Below are 19,350 nucleotides of genomic sequence, written 5' to 3' on the forward strand. Positions count from 1 at the left end.
AGCTATAATAACCCAGGTAAAAGGACAACCAAACAAATGTACCAAGGGTAAAAGACCACATGAGCCAAAGGCTCATGCAACAGGCCAGCAGAACAAGGGCCCTTGTAAAAGGCCAGCAGACCCAGGAGCCGAGGACCATGGTAAAAAGCCATGGACCAAAACAAGGGCTCTAACCCAAGCCAAGGGCAATAATGAAAGCCAGAGGCCACACAAACCCAGCTCCCTGGCGAGATGCCCGAGGCCACACAAAGGGCCATAGACTACAAGCTGGCTTCAAGCATGTTAAGGTGCCAATAGACATAACAGTAAGTGCCCTTTAATCTACCAATTAAAGAAGGGAAACCTACAGTCACAAAAACTCAGTAGATGTAGTATACCTACATCTGAGCTCCCAACAAAAACCACCAGATGGGAATAGAATATCTAAGAGAAGGCCTACATCACACAAAAAGACGCCATATAACTCGGAACATTGCCTGTTAAGTGTGGAAACATCATAGGAAAAAATGGAGCAAAATGCTGCTACAGCAGAACAAACCCCTAGCCGGTCCTGGAAATACCAGGTGTAATAAGAGCACACTTGCCTACTGGGTCTGCGCAGAGAACTCGGGCTCACAAACCTAAGACCTCAGATGACAACTATACAAGAAGTCAGAGGAACACCGGCACCTAACCAGATAATATGCGCTAGACAGTAGGAATAATCCAGACAGATCCTTGGTGGCAGACTGCTTTTAAGGAGCAGACTCAGGGGCGTAACTACAGAGGAAGCAGACCCTGCGGCTGCAGGTGGGCCCAAAAGGTATAGGGACCCATGAGGCCCAAATAAAGAGCAATTTCAATACGTATTGGTAAAAAAGCACAACCTCTGGACATGTTAGGGGCCCTAAAATGAATTTGCTGTGGGGCCCAATGACATCAGGTTACAGCACTGAGCAGACTCAATGTAAGGAAGGAAGGGGCTACCATACTGCTTCAGCAGTGCAAGCCTCCAGCCAACCCTGCAAGCACCCAGTGTAATAAAAGGCAAATATAACCTCTGTCTGCACAGAGGACAATAGAAACAACAGTAGCAAACTAGAGTATCTGCACATTACCTGATAGCAATGAAAAGTCCGCAGGTTGGAAACTTCAGCTAGAACTCGGATAGGTTTCAGCGGAGGGACATAATTAGCTTATTAACATGCAGACTTAGTACCTTGTGTAACTGCATTTTGCACAGAGGACTTCATACGACTTCATATAATATAAGAAGGAACACAGGCAGCTTACCAGATAGCTCAGACTTGTCAGCAGGAATATCCAGTCCAGTGGAACACTGCTTGTTAAGAGCAGACTCATAAGAAAGGAAGGAGGTGCCATACTGCTTGAGCACATGAGCCAATATAACCACTGTGTCTGCCAAGAGGATGCAGGTTCACCCATACAAAACTTAAAATATTAAACAGCAATAGCAAAGGGGCCAAAGGAACACCTGCACCTTATCAAGAGTGGCTAATTAGCTTGATGGAAACTCCAGCCAAAGCCCTGATAGCTTTCAGCTGAGGGACATATTAAGCATATTGACATGCAGACTTCCCAGTGAAATTACACACAGTAGATAATGAAGAATCATACTCACCAGCTTCAGGCAGTTATAACTAGCCCATATGCATACCCACGGCCCTTTTGCAGAAGTTCTGTAGAGTTCTGTAAAGTCTCACATAACTCAAAAGAAAAGGGGAGTCCAAAAAGCTCACAGGTAACAATGTGGGAAGCCCACACCTGTGTCTGTTTCCAAAAAAGCACTAGATTGAATCTTGTGCCTCACTGGGCATATAGCAGGGGGGCTGTTTTAGCACAGGGCTAGGACCATTGGTATACCCACACCTGCACTTCTTCCCAATAAGCGATAATTTACAGATTATGCGTTTTGAGGCATCAGGTAAATTCTTCTCCATTACCTGGGAATCATCCCTCTGTGTCTACACAGAGGTAAAAAATAAGCAAAAATAAATAAATAAATAAAAATACAGAAGAAAAAACAAAAGGCTCACAGGTAATAATGTGGGAAGCCCACAACTGTGTCTCTTCCCAAAAAGCACTAGATTGAATCGTGTGCCTCGCTGGGCATATAGCAGGGGGGCTATTTTAGCACAGGGCTAGGACCATGGATATGCCCACACCTGCATTTCCTCCCAATAAGCGATAATTTACAGATTATGCGTTTTGAGGCATCAGGTAAAATCTTCTCCATTACCTGGGAATCATCCCTCTGTGTCTACACAGAGGTAAAAAATAAATAAATAAACAAAAAGAAAATACAAAAGAAAAACAAAAACTGTGTTTGATTTCTCTCAAAACTCAACAAAAAAAACAGTGAGGAGGGAGATCCTACCTCCCTGTCCAGTAGGACAAAAAATAACTGTGGTGAGGAGGAAGTCATGTGGTCTTATAGGTCATGATTCATTTTGATTGGCTATGTTATAGGTCCTACCTCCAGGTCTGGGAGGGGCAATGCCCATGTGTACTGACATGGAGGGACGTAGAAGAAAGATATTTTCTATAGATCAAGCATATGACTTAAAATTTCTGGTTTTCTTACTGAATCTAAGGAACCTGTCAGTATTACTAGTCATTCAGCAGCAACATTTTCCTTTTATTTGATTTTCAGACTGAATACTAAGCAAATAAAGGGATCATGGAAAAAAAAATGTTTTTCTCTTGCTATAATATATTCCTGTTTTCATTCAAATATAAAGTGAAATCTGACTGTTCTAATGACAGGACTTTCAATGTATAGGAAGAAGCTAGTTATTTAGTACTGCACCTGCAAATGTTTCAGTTTTCTATAGATGCATTTATGTGAAAAGCAAGGAAATGTCCGTTATTGAGCTCAGCGAGGAAGAAAACACAAAAGGAGCATCTCAAGTTGTGCTTCATGCATGTTTATGTGAATATGAAAAGCACAAAGCCTAAAGAGGCTTGTGCTGTGAGGAGGCCAAACATAACTCCTGGTCAATAAAACAAGTCTCCTCTCTAGACAAAATGCATGAATGTCACTGACAAAGCTGGAATATGCCTCTGAATGAAAAATCTATGCATTCTTTCCCACAGAAGTCAACGAAAGGCTCTGTTGTCCTGGACTACGTGTTCCGTCACCTAAATCTTGTGGAGATAGATTACTTTGGGCTACGTTACTGTGACAGAAATCATCAGACGGTGAGTGAAAGTAACTGCTTCCTCTTTCTTGGTTCTCCTGATAGTTTTATGTTTTATCACTTGGCCTGGGATGGGAGAGTATATGCAATTCAGTTATATTTTAATGTGCTAAATGTAGCATGAAAGGAACCTGATTTAGATTTGCATTAATAAAGTACACATTTCTAGAAGCAGATTAAAACAAATACTTTGTCTAAGGCTCTCCATGTAGCCTTTAGGCTTAGTCCACACCAGGCGATTCGGGGAGATTTAGCGGAATTCATTTTAAAACATTTGGATTATAATGGAGTCTATGGGAGATGGCCATTACATAATTCGGAGCTTTCTGGATAATGGGTTTCCGAATAATGGATCCCATACCTGTACTGAACATTTTGAACCAGCCTAAAGGTTCAGCATCTCTATAGTAGTAATGATTCAGGCCTTCAAAGTTGTCACAGGAGTGTCCCATCTTGTATATTGTTTGGAGTGACTGCGACACTCACATGCTCAGTGGGCTTTGAGCAGCTGTTGAGAAGCTAAGCTTAGGGATTGTCACAAATCATCAAGCAGAAAATATATATAATATAAGCTGATGCTGCAGGGGTAATTATGAAATCATGATCCTTATTGTGCCGGTTTCTTAACTTCCATGCACCAATAATTTGAATGATTTACTAATCAAACTGATAATGTGACAATTACATAAATCGAATATATATATTTTGGATTCGGGCCGAATACCGAACCGAATCCCAATCCTAATTTGCATATGCGAATCCTGGATTCGGTGCATGCTTAATATATATATATATATAGTATACCCAATCGTGCACAATCCCACCAACCATGTGACAGGAAGGTAAACCCTGCACCAAAGGAATGTATTGAGTAGAATTAACACAAGTGTATGATACAAGCAGGAAACATTACATAAAAACAATTCCACAGGGACAAATCATTACATTGTTGCAAAAAAAGTAGTAACTATTTGTATCATTAATATGAAGCACTAGCAACATTTAGCGTTGATTCAGAAAGCATAGAAGGGAACAGTTAATTTACTGGTGCCCCCAGTGTATTTGGTGCTAAAGGTAAGTCTAGGCTCCTTAAAGGAAAACTATACCCACCAAACAATGTAGGTCTCTATTAAAAGATACTGAGTAAAACAGCTCATGTGTAAAACCCTGCTTCATGTAAATGAACCATTATCATAATAATATAGTTTTTTAGTAGTATGTGCCATTGGGTAATCATAAATAGAAAATTGCCATTTTAAAAAATAAGGGCCGTCCCCTGAGATCGTAAGATTCACTGTGTACACATACAAACCACATGTAAGGTCACATGAGCCAATTAACAGACAGAGTTGTGTCTTTTGCTTCCTCACTTCTTCCTGTTACAGTTAGTGTTGTAGTATTTCTGGTCAGGTGATCTCTGAGACAGCACAGATATGGTGGTTCAAGGCAAGAGATGTAAAAGGGCAATATTTATGTAAATATATATTCCAGTTTGGTAAGATTCTTTAATATGTCATTCAATTTGATATAAACTATCTGTTGCTTAAGTATTCATTTTGGGGGTATAGTTTTCCTTTAAGGGGGAAGTATACATCTTATCACACCGTCTCCTAGCAATTGTCAAGGCATCATGTAGAACCTTACCAGGGTAATCTCTGTCTTTAAATCGAACCCACATCTCATCTAGTTGTTGCTCCGCCAGATGACTGACAGAGTTCTTCCTCAACACTTCCTCAACACTCGGCAAAATTGCGAGATGGGTAAAGATTTTTTCATCCGGTTGGGATGACAACTCTTATAATGGAGTAATACATTTTTATCAGTGGGTTTTCTAAATAAAGTATACTCCAAATGACCACCATTCAAAAAGAGTTCGACATCCAGAAAGTGTATTCTCTCTGGGTGGATATCAAAAGTAAATCTGACAGGACTGTCGAGTTTATTTAGTTTATCAACCATATTGACAAAATCCTCTTTGATACCACGCCAAATGATGATCATATCATCGATATATCTGCGGAAAAATAGAATACTTTGACTATATTGGGGCATTATGAAATGTTGTTCATAATGGTTAAGTCATATGGTTGGCGGGATTATGCACAATTGGGTGTCATGGCTTTTATCTATTTATACCTGATGTTTTTACTGAGAACTAGGTCTTGATAAAGGTCTTAGGCGGAGACCGAAACGTTGGCCTGTCCTTCTTTTTAAATGGATAAATAAAATGTATATTTTTTAACCTTTTCAAAAACAAAAGGTGTGCTCCTACTTTTTCCAAGATATATGAATGAGCAAACTAAGGAAGCACCCGGTCATTTAAAATGGTGAACGGCGTGTGCGAGGCTTCTGGACTATATCTATATATATATACATATATATATATTCAGTATCTTGTACATCAGTCCCTAAACTCAGTAACTGACAGTAGCACAGAGCATATGCTGTGAATGGGGAGAAGATGGGGAGCTACTGGGGCATTTTTGGAGGCACAGAGCTTTACTGCTAAAGGGCAATAATTGTCGTCTTGGGCTGGTATAAAAGGCTAAAACCTAATGCAAAACTTTTCTGCACTACTAATTTAGTTAAGCTTTAGTTCTTTAAATATATATTTTTTAGATTAATTGTAGGCAGTTCTTTAGAACTTCAGTAACTTTATTTTTAGATCATTAGGTTTATTAGGTGTGGGAAGAAGATAACAGCAGTAAAAGCAGTAATATTCTGTAAGAATAATTTATAGCTCAGAACACTTTCAGAAACAGTAGATGCAGCGATAAATCTCCAGCAGTAATGTTCATGCACATGACCGTCATAACTTGCTCTGTTATGTTGTTGCGTGAAAATAGAAGTTTTGGCCAAACTGCCTGTACTCACCATAGGTCACCTTTTAATTGAATGGGATTTTTTGCAGTTTGCAACATTTATTCAATGGCCCTAAGAGAGCAAACAACAAGTTGCAAGGTGGTCCAAGGACAAGTTAATTACTGTTAGCAATATCGTATCCCAGTAGGATTGTTTTAACTGACAGTTTTATTTATTTATTGAAGGCTGTATTTTTTTTACATTTTCTCTGTGTCTGCATGGGTCTCCACCGGTTACTCCTTTTCCCCCTTATACTCCAAAAACATACAGGCAGGTTAATAGGCTTCTGGTTAAATTGACCCTAGTTTGAATGTGATATGCTTTAAGCTGGCTATATATACATAATCGATCCCTTCAAATAGATATCTGTTCATGTATGGGCCATCCCCCACTTCCTCCCCAACAGATATCTGGCTTACAAATCAGCCATATATCTTATAAGGCCGCTTTATAAATCCCATCAGGGCGAGGACTACAACAGCTCATTGATGTGATCCTCTCCCAAACGGCCTGCATTGGCCTTTGTTATAATCTGATGCTTAGCCCGAGGGCCAAATGATCAGATCAGCCTGATATGGCCCAGGGAATAGATAGCCATAAGGGGCAATGGTCTGCTTGTTTGGATTACATAAATTGTGTGCAATGTAAAGTATTTATAAAATGTTAATAGATGATAAAATAAAGTGTTAAACTAAGAATTTTAAAAATGAAAATAATTTTGCCTTTTATGCCCTGTTCACCTGCAAAATACTGACAGGTAGGCTTGTGAACTTCACTGTTGGGGCTCATTGATTTTAAAACTCCATGTATTTCTAGACAACACGTGGGGCAGTATAGATCAAAGTGTAACTCGGAAATGTAAACTCCATGGCATGGGCAGAGTAGAATTTATGTTCTGCTGCAGCTAAATGTTTAAGGTTATGAGTTGGATCTCCATTATTAAATTCTATGATCATATTTTGGAAAACATATTTAATCAAGCTAACAGGCAAGGTTTTCCCCTGGGGAATTTCACAAGAATATTAAAGTTGTTGTGTACAGTAGACTCAAAGGGCAGTGGCATACTAGAGTGATTCAGAGAGGCTTGCTGTTGTGCTATTCCCCAGTACACACACAAATGAACCTAGAGCCTCATGGTGCTCTTGCAGGTCACTTGATTATCACTCGGAATCACTCAGTGACTACTGGGCTGGAAATCGCGCTGACAGCTAAATGCTCTCAATATCCTGTGTGCCAGTGCTCTCTCTTAGTGATCAGAGGAAAGGAATGTGGAAAAGTCTGTCCAGACTGAATTTAAGCAACAGCACAGGAGGCTGCAAATGTAAATGTGCTGTGTGTGTAACATTGCTTGACTTGATTGATTGAGGGTATAGTTGGTTAGAGCAACAATCATTTACTTGGTTAAGGTTCATTTGATTGGATTAACCCTTCAAATGCAGTTTCATTGTTTGTTGACAATTTTAAACATTAACTAAAATGTGTATTTCTTTGTTGCCATACCTTGGACTTCTTCTCTTTATTCTCGATTGTTTTATGATGATCGGCAAAAAAAAATTAAACCTGAAACCTAAATTCATCCATACTGTTATAAATGTATTTACAAAAAAAAGCTGACAATCATATATTTCCTATAGTGATGTGCGGAGGGACGAAGCAGGCCAGGCTCGGTTCGGGTTGGGAGGGGGCGGGTGCAGGGAAGGTGGGGTCGAGGAAAACCCAAACCGCACATCACTAATTGCCTGCTTAGCGTCTAATCCTCAGGCATACTCCTCACATACCCTTTCACTCGTCACTGTCTATAATAGTGTAGCCAGTACATGGGCATAGGCACTAGGTCCCCTATTTTGGTGCATACACAACATTTTAGGGTTCCACAAAATGGTGCCTGCCTGCTTACTGTGATTGTGAATTACCAGACTGAAGGAAACAAGATATAAACAAGATTTAAATAGTTTATATAGTTATCATAATTTTTATAGTGTAAATAATGTTTTATTTGCTTAACTTAAGGGGATAAGTAATAAGTCCCCTTTAAACATATTTTGTGGGTGAAAACATTCCTTTCCTGGCTTCATATCTTGTGCATGATTTACTGATGCCTGCGTTGGGAAATCCCATTTATGTGTACATTTTAGCACTTCCCACTTAAAGGACAAGCAAAGTTCAATTCAGCCCCCAGTGAATATAATAATTTAAAACCTTAGAGCCTGTGCTGGCTCTCCTATTTGCTAAAAAGTGCACTGGCTCAGGGTACTATCCCTTGGGTGCCACACTGCCATCTCTGCTAATATCCCCGAAATTCTCTGTGCTGTCCTGAAAAGTGCCAATCTGCAGTTATTTTACCTTGCCTGTGGACGCTCTAGAATAGCATAGAGGGTTGCAGGGTTTAAAGGGTAGTACCCAGGGACGGTGCACTTTTCTGAGAATGGGAGGATTGGCCTGAGGTCCAAGGCAAGTTATTATATTCATTGGCACATGACACGTGTGTGACACATCAGCACACCTCAGTGAATTTGTAGACGTCTTTAACAGTAGTTAGTAAATGAGTCTTGCTACATCAGTTACAATACAGTCCAGCATTCCTATACAGGTATGGGATCTGTTATCCAGAATGCTCGGGACCTGGTGCTTTCCGGATAATGGATCTTTCCGTAATTTGGATCTTCATACCTTAAGTCTACTAGAAAATCGTTCAAACATTAAATAAACCCAATAGGCTGAGTTTACTTCCAGTAAAGATTAATTATATCTTGTTTTGGATTAAGTACAAGGTATTGTTTTATTATCACAGAGAAAAAGAAAATATTTTTTTTAAAATTTGGATTATTTGAATAAAATGGAGTCTATGGGGGACAACCATTCAGTATTGCTGAGCTTTCTGGATAACGGGTTTCTGGATAACGGGTCCCATACATGGTCTTTTATGGCCCCTGATCTTTGCAAACTGCCTCTAGACTTGCCTGTGACTGTGAGAAACTGTGAGTTTCTGATATAGCTTCTGTGTAAATAGGTTTGCAACCCAGTTACACCAACACTCAACAATCCACATGTTCTTCCCAGCACATAGTTTGGTATGTTATACCAAGGAAATGCAGTATTATCTGAATGGGGTAGAGGCAGAATATGTACAGGTATGGGCCCCATAATCAGGGAACCCGTTATTCAGAAAGCTCTGAATTACGGGATTGCTGTCTCCCATAGACTCCATTTTATCCATATTATTATAAATTATTACATTTGTCTCTGTAATAATAAAACAGTACCTTGTACTTGATCCAAACTAAGATTAATCTTCACTGGAACCAAAGCCCATTTGGGTTTATTTAATGCTTAAATGATTTTCTAGTAGAATTAAGATAGGGGGCCTACTGTATTTATCATGCTGGGAAAAATTATTTACATCAGAAGAATAAGATATTCTGGTGTCAAGTAAGTTCTGGCAGAAATTACTCTGTAAAAAAAAAATAATAATGCTGATGGATCAGCGCCATATTTTCACATAGCATTTTCAAGCAGCTGCTGCCTTTTATTCCAGATTTTTCACAGAGTTATGCAATGCATAAAATTAATATACAGCTTGATAAGTACACTGCTTTTTACATGCCAGTGTCTGCCATTTAGATTGCAATGTGTGGCTTATTTGGTCACTCACTGGCAGCAGCCACCTAGGGTGGCAGAGGGGCCGTGATCGGACCAGGGCCGGGATCGGACCAGGTTTAACCAGAGGTTGGGTGAGCTTGTGCTGATTCTTTTTTTGCGTGAGTTGCAGGTCAGCATCCTCCCTACTGATCCTCCTCCAGAGCCCTCTACCACAAACTTTCCCAGTCAAACACTGCTGTTATGTTTCTTTTAGATGCACAAAATTATGCGTACAAAAAAAAGTCTGGCTCAATATCACCAATTTACTAAAAGGAGAATACAACAGTTTTTGGAAAGTTAACTTCCCAGTGAATTTTCTTTGCATTGGCATAAATTCACAACTCTTTTCCAGGTGAAATTTCTCCAGTGAAAAATCTACAGTTTACCAAGAGCAAAAGACTGGGCGAAATACCATAATAAAGATAGAGCAGCCACAGAATCTTATTATCTACATCACCCCTCAGCATGCTTATTTTCTTTATTGCAAAAATTCTCTTGAGAATTTTCCCCACTAAAGTTGTATGGGGAAAATATACTGGTAAAGAGAAATTCACCAAATTTTTCATGAAAAAAATGAACTTACGATTTTTAGTAAATATGAGATGTGTTGTGAAAATACACCTGGTAAATTAAGGTCAGAATTCTTTAATTATTTTAGTAAATATGCCCCCTTAGTGTCTGTTGTCAAATTGCTTCTGAAATATTCAAGTTACTCGTCAATCAAGTTTTTTCTTTAGAATTCACTTTTCCACAATCTGTCTTCAGGCTGGAGTCAGATTGTGAGTGACAGGTAGGTCCAATACACTGGTGTGTGCTCCTTTTGCCGAGACAATGAATAAGAACTAAGTGCCTTTCAAAATAGCAGACTCAGACACAAAGCCGCATGTACATGATTCTAAGAGATGGACAGCAAAGAACAACTTGGATATTACAGAATTTGTAATTGACTCTATTTAGAAAGTTTCTCATTTCCTTGAGATGAATCTTAAATTCAATTTACATTTTCATTATAGTCCCCTTTATGAGGGGACAAGATTGCTACCAGGAAATTATTACTTGGCAAACCTGTCAGTAGAAATAAACATTTGTGAAGATGCTGTTCAAGAGAAAGTGATAGACAATAAATTAAAGTGTGCTAGCAATGCCTGATTCTAGATTGTTCTCCCCAAAAGATGAGATTACATTTTATGAGGCAAATGGTAAAATGAGCCAAGGAAAGGCAGATGAATTGTATATTAGCTTTTAAAATATGTTTCTTAAACACATTGGGGCTCCTTTATCAACACTGGGCACATTTTCCCATGGGCAGTTACCTATAGCAACCAATCAGTGATTATCTTTTTAAAGCTAGCTGCAAGTAGAACAATGAAAGCAGCAATCTGATTGGTTGCTATGGGTTACTGCCCATGGGCAAATTTGCCCAGTGTTGATAAATGAGCCTCATTGTCTAAAACATATCCTATTTATACCCCCTATATTTCTATATTTCTTGTATTTAGGTTAACATAGACAACTTAATGCTTAAGTGAACTTTTAATAGACTTATGGTATGGTAATCTACATTACGGTAATATCTTTTATCTGGCCAGAGCATTCTGGATAACTGGTCCCATACCTGTACATGATTGTATTCATTGAGTATCTAACATATTGTCACTCTCTCATGAATTTCACTTTCCTTTTTTTTAATCTTTATCTTCACGGTTCCAAAGCATGAAATATTATGTTTTACTGATAGGTTTATTAGGTGCCTGGGAGGTCTAAATGTAAAACTGGATCTTTGTGACACTATGTTCTCCGTAAAATGTAAAACTGAGGCTGTCAGCTCACTAGTTTGCCACACTGCATCTCTTATAAAATGGGCAAAACATTTTCTGACTCCATTTCTTACTTTTTGCCCTGATCTATTTTAATAATTTTCTATTGGTTTTCATGGATAAGATGCTTGGAGAATATGATGAAGTGTTTCCATGGGAAAGGGTATTGCTGCTTTATAGTTAATGAACAAGGGAAAGTTGTGCTCACCACTATTTTTTAAAACCATTAGGCGGGGGTGCAATGAGGGTGTGACCACAAAATACATATAGTCAACTACAAGAGGTCCTCTGCACTCAACCCATTATCAATATATATATATATATATATATTGATAATGGGTTGAGTGCAGAGGACCTCTTGTAGTTGACTATATGCTTTATAATGAACAGGTCCTGTTAGGTTAAACAGCCCACAGCTGACATTCTGGAATTACAGCAGTCCCCCAGAGGGGGTCACAGTACACCTGTTCTCTATCTGTTCTGTTCTTTGTTATTTATTGTACCAAATTTGTCATGCCAATATATGTAATCCAGTGAAATAGTTGTGGCTGACATTTACTTGTTACTTTATTCAGTATATTCTTCAACTAGTTGGATGTCTATCACCAAACATTGTATTCAAAAAGTTTGAGAAAAGTGTATTTGATTAAAATAGCCCTTGAATTTTTCTTTTATTTTTTGGAGTAAAGATATACTTGCTTTTATGCATATTACATGACTCTATCTACTTATTGGCGGTCATTTATCAAGTGCAAGGCATGGTCAAAACTGCAAACAATGGGCCTAGTCCACCATGTTTTATGCCATGCCCTGATTCTGGTTGTTCTCCAACAAATACTAAGCTGCATCTGGGTTGGGGGCGATTACCTGTAAGTACTGTGTCTCTTAATGTTACTGTGTCTTTTAATCTAGGGTCTCTGTAAATTCTGTCCATAATGTAACAGTTCTGCCTCTCCTGATTGGGCTTTTAGCCACTACAGTTTTTGCACTCTATTCCTATGCTGTCCTGTCCTGTGCCAAAACTTTTTTCATTATGTGACTAATTGTGCACCTAGGCATTTACCCCACCAGTGTTGGACTGCGGGGCCCACCGGGCCTCCAGCCTCAGGGGCCCCGCACGCCATCCCCTGGGCCCCCCAGCCGCAAGACAGTCCGACCCTGTTGTTAACTGTTTCATGCTTTAATAGGTTAACCTGTATTTTATGTGGCAGACTCCTTCTCCTGGCACCAGTGCAGAGAAGGCAGTATGGAAAGGGAAGTTGCACATTCTTCTGTATCGCTTCTTACCTGTGTACGAGTTAAAGAAATTCAGCGGCCAGCAGTCCCGATCATCCACGTTGCGCAAGGTATAGGGCATCTCCAAGATCGCTCATTCACAGCAACGGACGTGCACTGGCCCGACCCTCCAGGGAGCCGCACACGTTGTAGGGATCAAAACCTAGAGCAGGGCAGCAGCGCTGCTGCCCTGCTCTAGGTTTTGATCCATACAACGTGTGCGGCTCCTAAGTCACAGTCACATTTCCCACTAGTACCTATAGCAGCCTGGCTTAAACATCAACAGGGCTGTCTTTTATTTTCTCAGACTGGCTTTCATCTGGTATGACACCAATGATGGTATGGAAAGTGCAAAATCTATAAGAGGTTTTACAATGTGAGCCTGGCACTTACAGGCTTAGAAATATCTAAAGGTTTGTTATAGATCACATTAAGGGTTGTTATGTCCTGGAGAGTGACATTATAAGTAGTCATCATCATGATTTTGTGTCAAATGTGCTTGCTTTGTATTATGTACCGTATATACTCGAGTATAAGCCGAGTTTTTCAGCACCCAAAATGTGCTGAAAAAGTCTACCTTGGCTTATACTGGAGTCAATAGGCTTCCGCCTATAGTTAGCTGCCAATACCTTTGGTTGGAGTCAAGGCTGCTGAGGACCCTGCTATGCATTCCCGCTGGCGAGTGGCTGCACTGCGCCTGCACAAAAAATTCTACATTGACGGCAGGAAGCAGGTAGGAAGCAGCAAACATAATGCTGTCTGCACATGCGCATTCTATTACGCGAGGCTATTACGATGGAGCGCAATCTGGACTGGTACTTTCCGTGTCTGCACCCCCTCAGGACTGCACCACGGGGGCCCCAAGTCCTAAAGGGCCCCCGCCGTTGCTGCTGGCCAGACGAGTCTGGTACCTGCCTGGAGCTGGGCAGATCCAGGAGCTACAAATCTGCTCCTGACTCCTAGCCAGTAAGTGTGACTTGTAAAGGTTTTGCAACTGTCCCAAGTTTGCACCCATGTTACTGCGGCGATATCCGGGGCACATTTTCATTGCATGTACTTGTGCCTGGTGCAGTGGAAGAGTTAAGGGGGTGTGAGGCCGCACTAGTGTCCTCTCTGGCCATGTGTGTCCCGAAACCCTGCTTTGCACTGTTCTCCCTGTTATACTGGTAAGGACGTGGGTGAGTGGGCCTGCTCTGAGTCAGTACCTAGCGCTTATGGCTAATGTAACACTGTGCTGGGGGAGTGCGCGAAGGCACCAGGAGTTAGTATTGCTGGGCACCTGTGTGCGGCATTATAACGTGGGGGAGGTATGACTGTTGGTATTGGGGAGCTCATTATCTTTTTTTTGTGTTGTGGGGGAATAGAAACTGTAGCACAATAGGGGGGGTTCCTTGCACTGCCGCTTTCTCTTGTCCCACTCGGGTTGTGCGGGGCTTGGGATGACAAAAGGGGGGCAGGCTGGAGCACTGCTAGAAAAGTGGCGCACCAGCAGCTGTTTGTAAAGGAGCACTAAAGGGGAAGCACTAACCCTGTGCACCTAGGTTCCCCTGTTACACACCCGCACTCTCCTGTCCATAGGAGTCTGGCACTCTCACTTGCACAGGCAGTCCAAAGCCCAGTCCATAGCAGCAGCAGCGCCCTCACTTACACCAGAGCCCTTAGGGGTGGGATAGTGAAGGAGAGGGAGGAAGCCAAAAGAAAACGCTAGTGTGGTGCGTATGGCCCGACCCTTGCTGTATGTTTGTATGTATGTATGTGTATGTAATGTATGTATGTATGTATGTATATATGTATGTAATGTATGTATACCCTTACAACAGCAAGTGTGGGCAGCACAGAGCTGTGACTGCAGCCTCTTCAGATTAGTAAGTAAGAGGCGAGTTCTTCCCTAGCAGAGCGCACGAAGGAGCGTGTGTTCTGCTAAAGATGTCCTAAAATGCATTTCTCACCCCTAGGCTTATACTCGAGTCAATAAGTTTTACAAGTTTTTGTAGGTAAAATTAGGTTCCTCGGCTTATACTCAGGTTGGCTTATACTCTAGTATATACGGTATGTAGTAGAGTTGGACAGTGGGGTTGAAGTAGAATAGAAGAGTGGCCTAAATGGATTTTGTCGAGGGCTTTGATACAGTGAAGTGAAAAACAGTGAAAAATGTTTTCTATGGCCCAAACTAAAGTTTGTTGGTCTTGGTGGTGATAACTGTACATGGATAGAGAACTAACTTAAGCTTGCCATAGCTGTGCATTTATTGGGCCAGATTCAATTCAGTAAGAAATCTTTTTCTCACTGAATTGAATCTGGCCCATTGTTGTTAAACACTAGATTTGTAAAATTGTCAGATGTGTGTTTAAGGAACAACAACAACATAATAATAAATAATAATACCAATAATAAAAAATAATGATGATGATTATGATGATAATAGTAATATGTTTATTAAATATATATATTATTATAATTCAGTTATTATTATTACTGTTATTATTATTTTTTATACAGTATCTAGTAGAATTAAGTCTAAAGCAACTGGAATGTCTTAAATTTTCTTGAAAACATTTCACGACTCAACCGAGTGAACTTCAGTTCGATTGTTAGGGAATCCCCGGCATTTAAACCCTTAAGGGTATTCACAGACATCCAATCACAACCTTCCATTCCATTGTGTTCATTCAGTTAGGTGTTAGCTGAAACTCACAAATGTGTGAAAGTGTGATCCAGTCACACACAGTACCATGATTCTCCCTAAGGCAGGTGTTCATTTGATTATGGCTGGAAATGTGAATTGTTGTGAAATGGCCGAGGTATGGACAATTACAGTTTACATAAACAAATAAACCTTTTTTGCTGGTTTTAATAAGAAGTCATCTCTCCTCCAAGCATGCATTCTTCTTTACAAGTCTATTAATCAGCTGGCTTCTGCTACATTGTTTTAATAGTCCAAACCAGCAGGAGAGAGAATAGCAAGAGACTGACAGGTACTTATTTCTATAGCAATTGCACTTACAACAATAACTGTGTCATTGAATAGGTACAATGCATTTATATTGGGAAGTTGTTTAGAATTAAGTTTTTTGTCATTATACAGAATGTTCTGAGAAGCTACCATCTTTAAGCTCACGTTTCTATGCACCCATGTTGGTGAAAGTTTTTGCTTGTGCAATAAATTCTTCATTTTTAAACAAGACCAAACATAAAGTCAGTGTTTCATGTTACTATATCCCTGGGGTGCATGTGTAATGTTTGACTTGTATGTTGCGATTAACGTATTTTATTAATTTTTTTTATATCTGGAGGGAAAATGTATAACAGACAAATTAGTGATATATCTGATACTGATACATCTATTGAGTTTTTATATTTTAACACTTTATGGGGGTTATTTATCAAAGGTCAAATGACTTTTCTCTGCTACCTCATAGATATCCTTCTTTTGGAGAAAAGTGCCATTTAGGTCGATGACACATGGGGCTATTTTTCACCAGCATTGTTGCAGCTACAAAACACCTGAAAATACCCTGCCATAGACAATACTGAAAATTGTCTCTGCTAAAGCAGTCAAATTGTGTAATCACTCAAACATGCCTTCATATGCATTTTTGAGGTTGGGCAATGACGCAGCAATCAGTGACTGGCCAATCTCCATGAAATTTACCTAAACAGCCCTTTTGAAACCTGAACAGTCTGGGTGAAAGTCGATGAGATGGCAAACCTAGTAACATTTGTCTGCCATTTGGTCATCTGGAGAGTTATTTTATTAAAGGCTATGGGTGATATTACATTTATCCTTATGTAGTAGAGAGGAAAGGGCTCTGTCCCCACCTGGTCTTCAGCCACTCAATAGGTGGCAACCCTAAACATATACCTCTTCTGCCTGCCTGCCTACCCCTAGTTCAGCTCCCTGAGACTACAACAACTTTGGCTACTGGCTTGACTGCGGTGGCTGGAGCAGGGCACAATGGTAGGGATTAGTGGGGGGAAGTGGTGGCAATGAGGTCCTTGGTTTTCACAACCCCCCACTCACCGATCAGTGGGTGATTGAGTGCTGGAGCGACTCCCAAAAAGTATAGGGGGATCGGACATGTATGATGTGGTCTGTTGGCTTCTGCACTCTTTTAAGGACCAGCAAATTAATTTATACTCTTTTGGAATTAAATAATGTAGTATTTATTTCTATCCAATACACAGAAAATTTTATATTCTTGGAAACAAAGGGGTCTGTCTTTTTTATTCTCTACCTTAATAGTTCTGATTTTTAAATTAATGTGTGTGAAGCCAGCTGATTAACAGACCTATGAAAGAGCATGCAAATATGACTTCTGCTATACTGTATACAGAGAACCAGTAGTGTAGAAAGACACAGACCAATACTACTTTTGAAAGCAATTCAATTCCCAATAACCTTAAAACCACTGAAAATTTTTAACAAAGTGCTTTCGAAAGTTTTTCTTTCATTAGGCAAAATGTTTGGGTTTTGGGTTTACATTCCCTTTAAATTTAACAGAGAACATTAAAGGGATACTGTCATGGGAAAAAAACATTTTTTTCAAAATGAATCCGTTAATAGTGCTGCTCCAGCAGAATTCTGCACTGAAATCCATTTCTCAAAAGAGCAAACAGATTTTTTATATTCAATTTTGAAATCTGACATGCGGCTAGACATATTGTCAATTTCCCAGCTGCCCCAAGTCATGTGACTTGTGCTCTGATAAACTTCAATCACTCTTTACTGCTGTACTGCAAGTTGGAGTGATATCACCCCCCTCCCTCCCCCCCCCCCAGCAGCCAAACCAAAGAACAATGGGAAGGTAACCAGATAACAGCTCCCTAAAACAAGATAACAGCTGCCTGGTAGATCTTAGAACAACACTCAATAGTTAAAACTTATGTCTCACTGAGACACATTCAGTTACATTGAGAAGGAAAAACAGCAGCCTGCCAGAAAGCATTTCTCTCCTAAAGTCCAGGCACAAGTCACATGACCAGGGGCAGCTGGGAAATTGACAATATGTCTAGCCCCATGTCAGATTTCAAAATTGAACATAAAAAAATCTGTTTGCTCTTTTGAGAAATGGATTTCAGTGCAGAATTCTGCTGGAGTAGCACTATTAACTGGTGTAAAAACATGTTTTCCGATGACAGGATCCCTTTAAGTATTTGTCAACATCAAGGATTATAATGTAAATATTCTGGTAGCTTCTTTTTTGTAGTTTTAAAGTTTTGATTAGGTATGAAGGAACACATTGCTTGTCAGTATCATGTGCAATATATACTGAGTTGTTATGGACCCACTCCAATAATGCTCTAGTCAAGGCAGGCATGTATTGTAATTTGGGAAATGTATGCCTCCTGGTGCTGGTGACTGCTGACTGCTGTACTTGCGTGCACTTTTTAATTAGGTGTTGACAGTAGTTTTCTATAAAACTTGCCAAAACCACTCCTGGTACGTCAAATATGTTCAGTTAAAGCTGAAATGTAAATATGATTTTTTTTAAACTTCTAAATAACCTATGCCACATATATTAAATATATGTCTTCCCTCAATAATGATTATTTTTAACTTTTGTTAAAATTTTTTTATAAGCCAAACAAACTAACCAACATGTGCCCATGTGTCTAGGTACCAGTGGACAAATTGAAATCAAGCAGATTGTCATTGAATATGTTATATCAATTTTGAAATATATCAAAAGTGTAAAACTTTTGGGTGACTGAGTCTTCTAATTGATACCAGATCAAGTGCTGGCCAGTTTGTCTCACTGTGTAGATAAACTGGCCAGTGATCTGTCTAGATCAGACTTTGAGTTTAATGATCATATTTTTGCATGTGTTCCCAACGTTGGGTCAGATTCAATTCAGCGAGAAAAAGGTTAATCACGTGAAAACTCATGGACGAGATTTAATTTGCGATGCAATTCAGTTCTAAAAAAAAGTCAAATCCTCGTGGGGCCCTGTTTGATTTTTCATCTAGCACCATCAATATCTGGCCAAGTCCTAAAAAAAAAGAGGTATCAGTTAGGGAGCTATCACTTGGCCAACATACACAAGTAAATCAGCACCACGTTCACTAGAGTAAAAGAACTTTTAATAATGGACCTTTTCAGTTATTCATAAATATTTGATTATTTATATGAAATATTTAAATTGATGGCAGATTTGGTAGCACAAAGTTCAACATTTCTTTCTGATCTGGTACCTGACAATCATAAGGGCCCTGTACTTATCACATGCTGTAGGGTGCAGATATTTGTTTAGGGCAATTCATTATTATGCCAAGAAAACCTATCCCTTGTTAGGAAAACTCTACTGAACCTGTCCTCTGAGTCTATATAATGGTACTACTGAAATATGTTGTCTCGTATTTTTTATTTTTGCCACATTACTAAAATATTTTTGTATTCCATTTTGGCAGTATTGGCTGGATCCTACAAAGACAATTTCAGAGCACAGAGACTTGATCAGTAGTAAGTATTTGTGTTTTGAGCCAAAAATTAACAGAACAATCTAATTGGTGTTCTTCACTGCAGAGAAATGATTCCCAAGAATTCTACACAATAATG

General features: G+C 39.6%; 1 protein-coding gene across 2 annotated transcripts in view; it reads left to right on the forward strand.

The window, feature by feature from the left end:
* epb41l4a.L (erythrocyte membrane protein band 4.1 like 4A L homeolog) overlaps positions 1-19,350 on the forward strand; it is a 128,806-nt gene that overhangs the window by 37,938 nt on the left and 71,518 nt on the right. For both annotated transcript variants that reach the window (XM_018264384.2, XM_018264369.2), the window contains exons 2-3: positions 3,097-3,201; positions 19,203-19,254. In XM_018264384.2, the coding sequence (XP_018119873.1) occupies positions 3,097-3,201; positions 19,203-19,254 (157 nt within the window). The remainder of the gene's footprint in view (positions 1-3,096; positions 3,202-19,202; positions 19,255-19,350) is intronic.

The sequence above is a fragment of the Xenopus laevis genome, chromosome 1L (genome assembly GCF_017654675.1).
Source record: "Xenopus laevis strain J_2021 chromosome 1L, Xenopus_laevis_v10.1, whole genome shotgun sequence".
Taxonomy (NCBI): Eukaryota; Metazoa; Chordata; class Amphibia; order Anura; family Pipidae; genus Xenopus; species Xenopus laevis.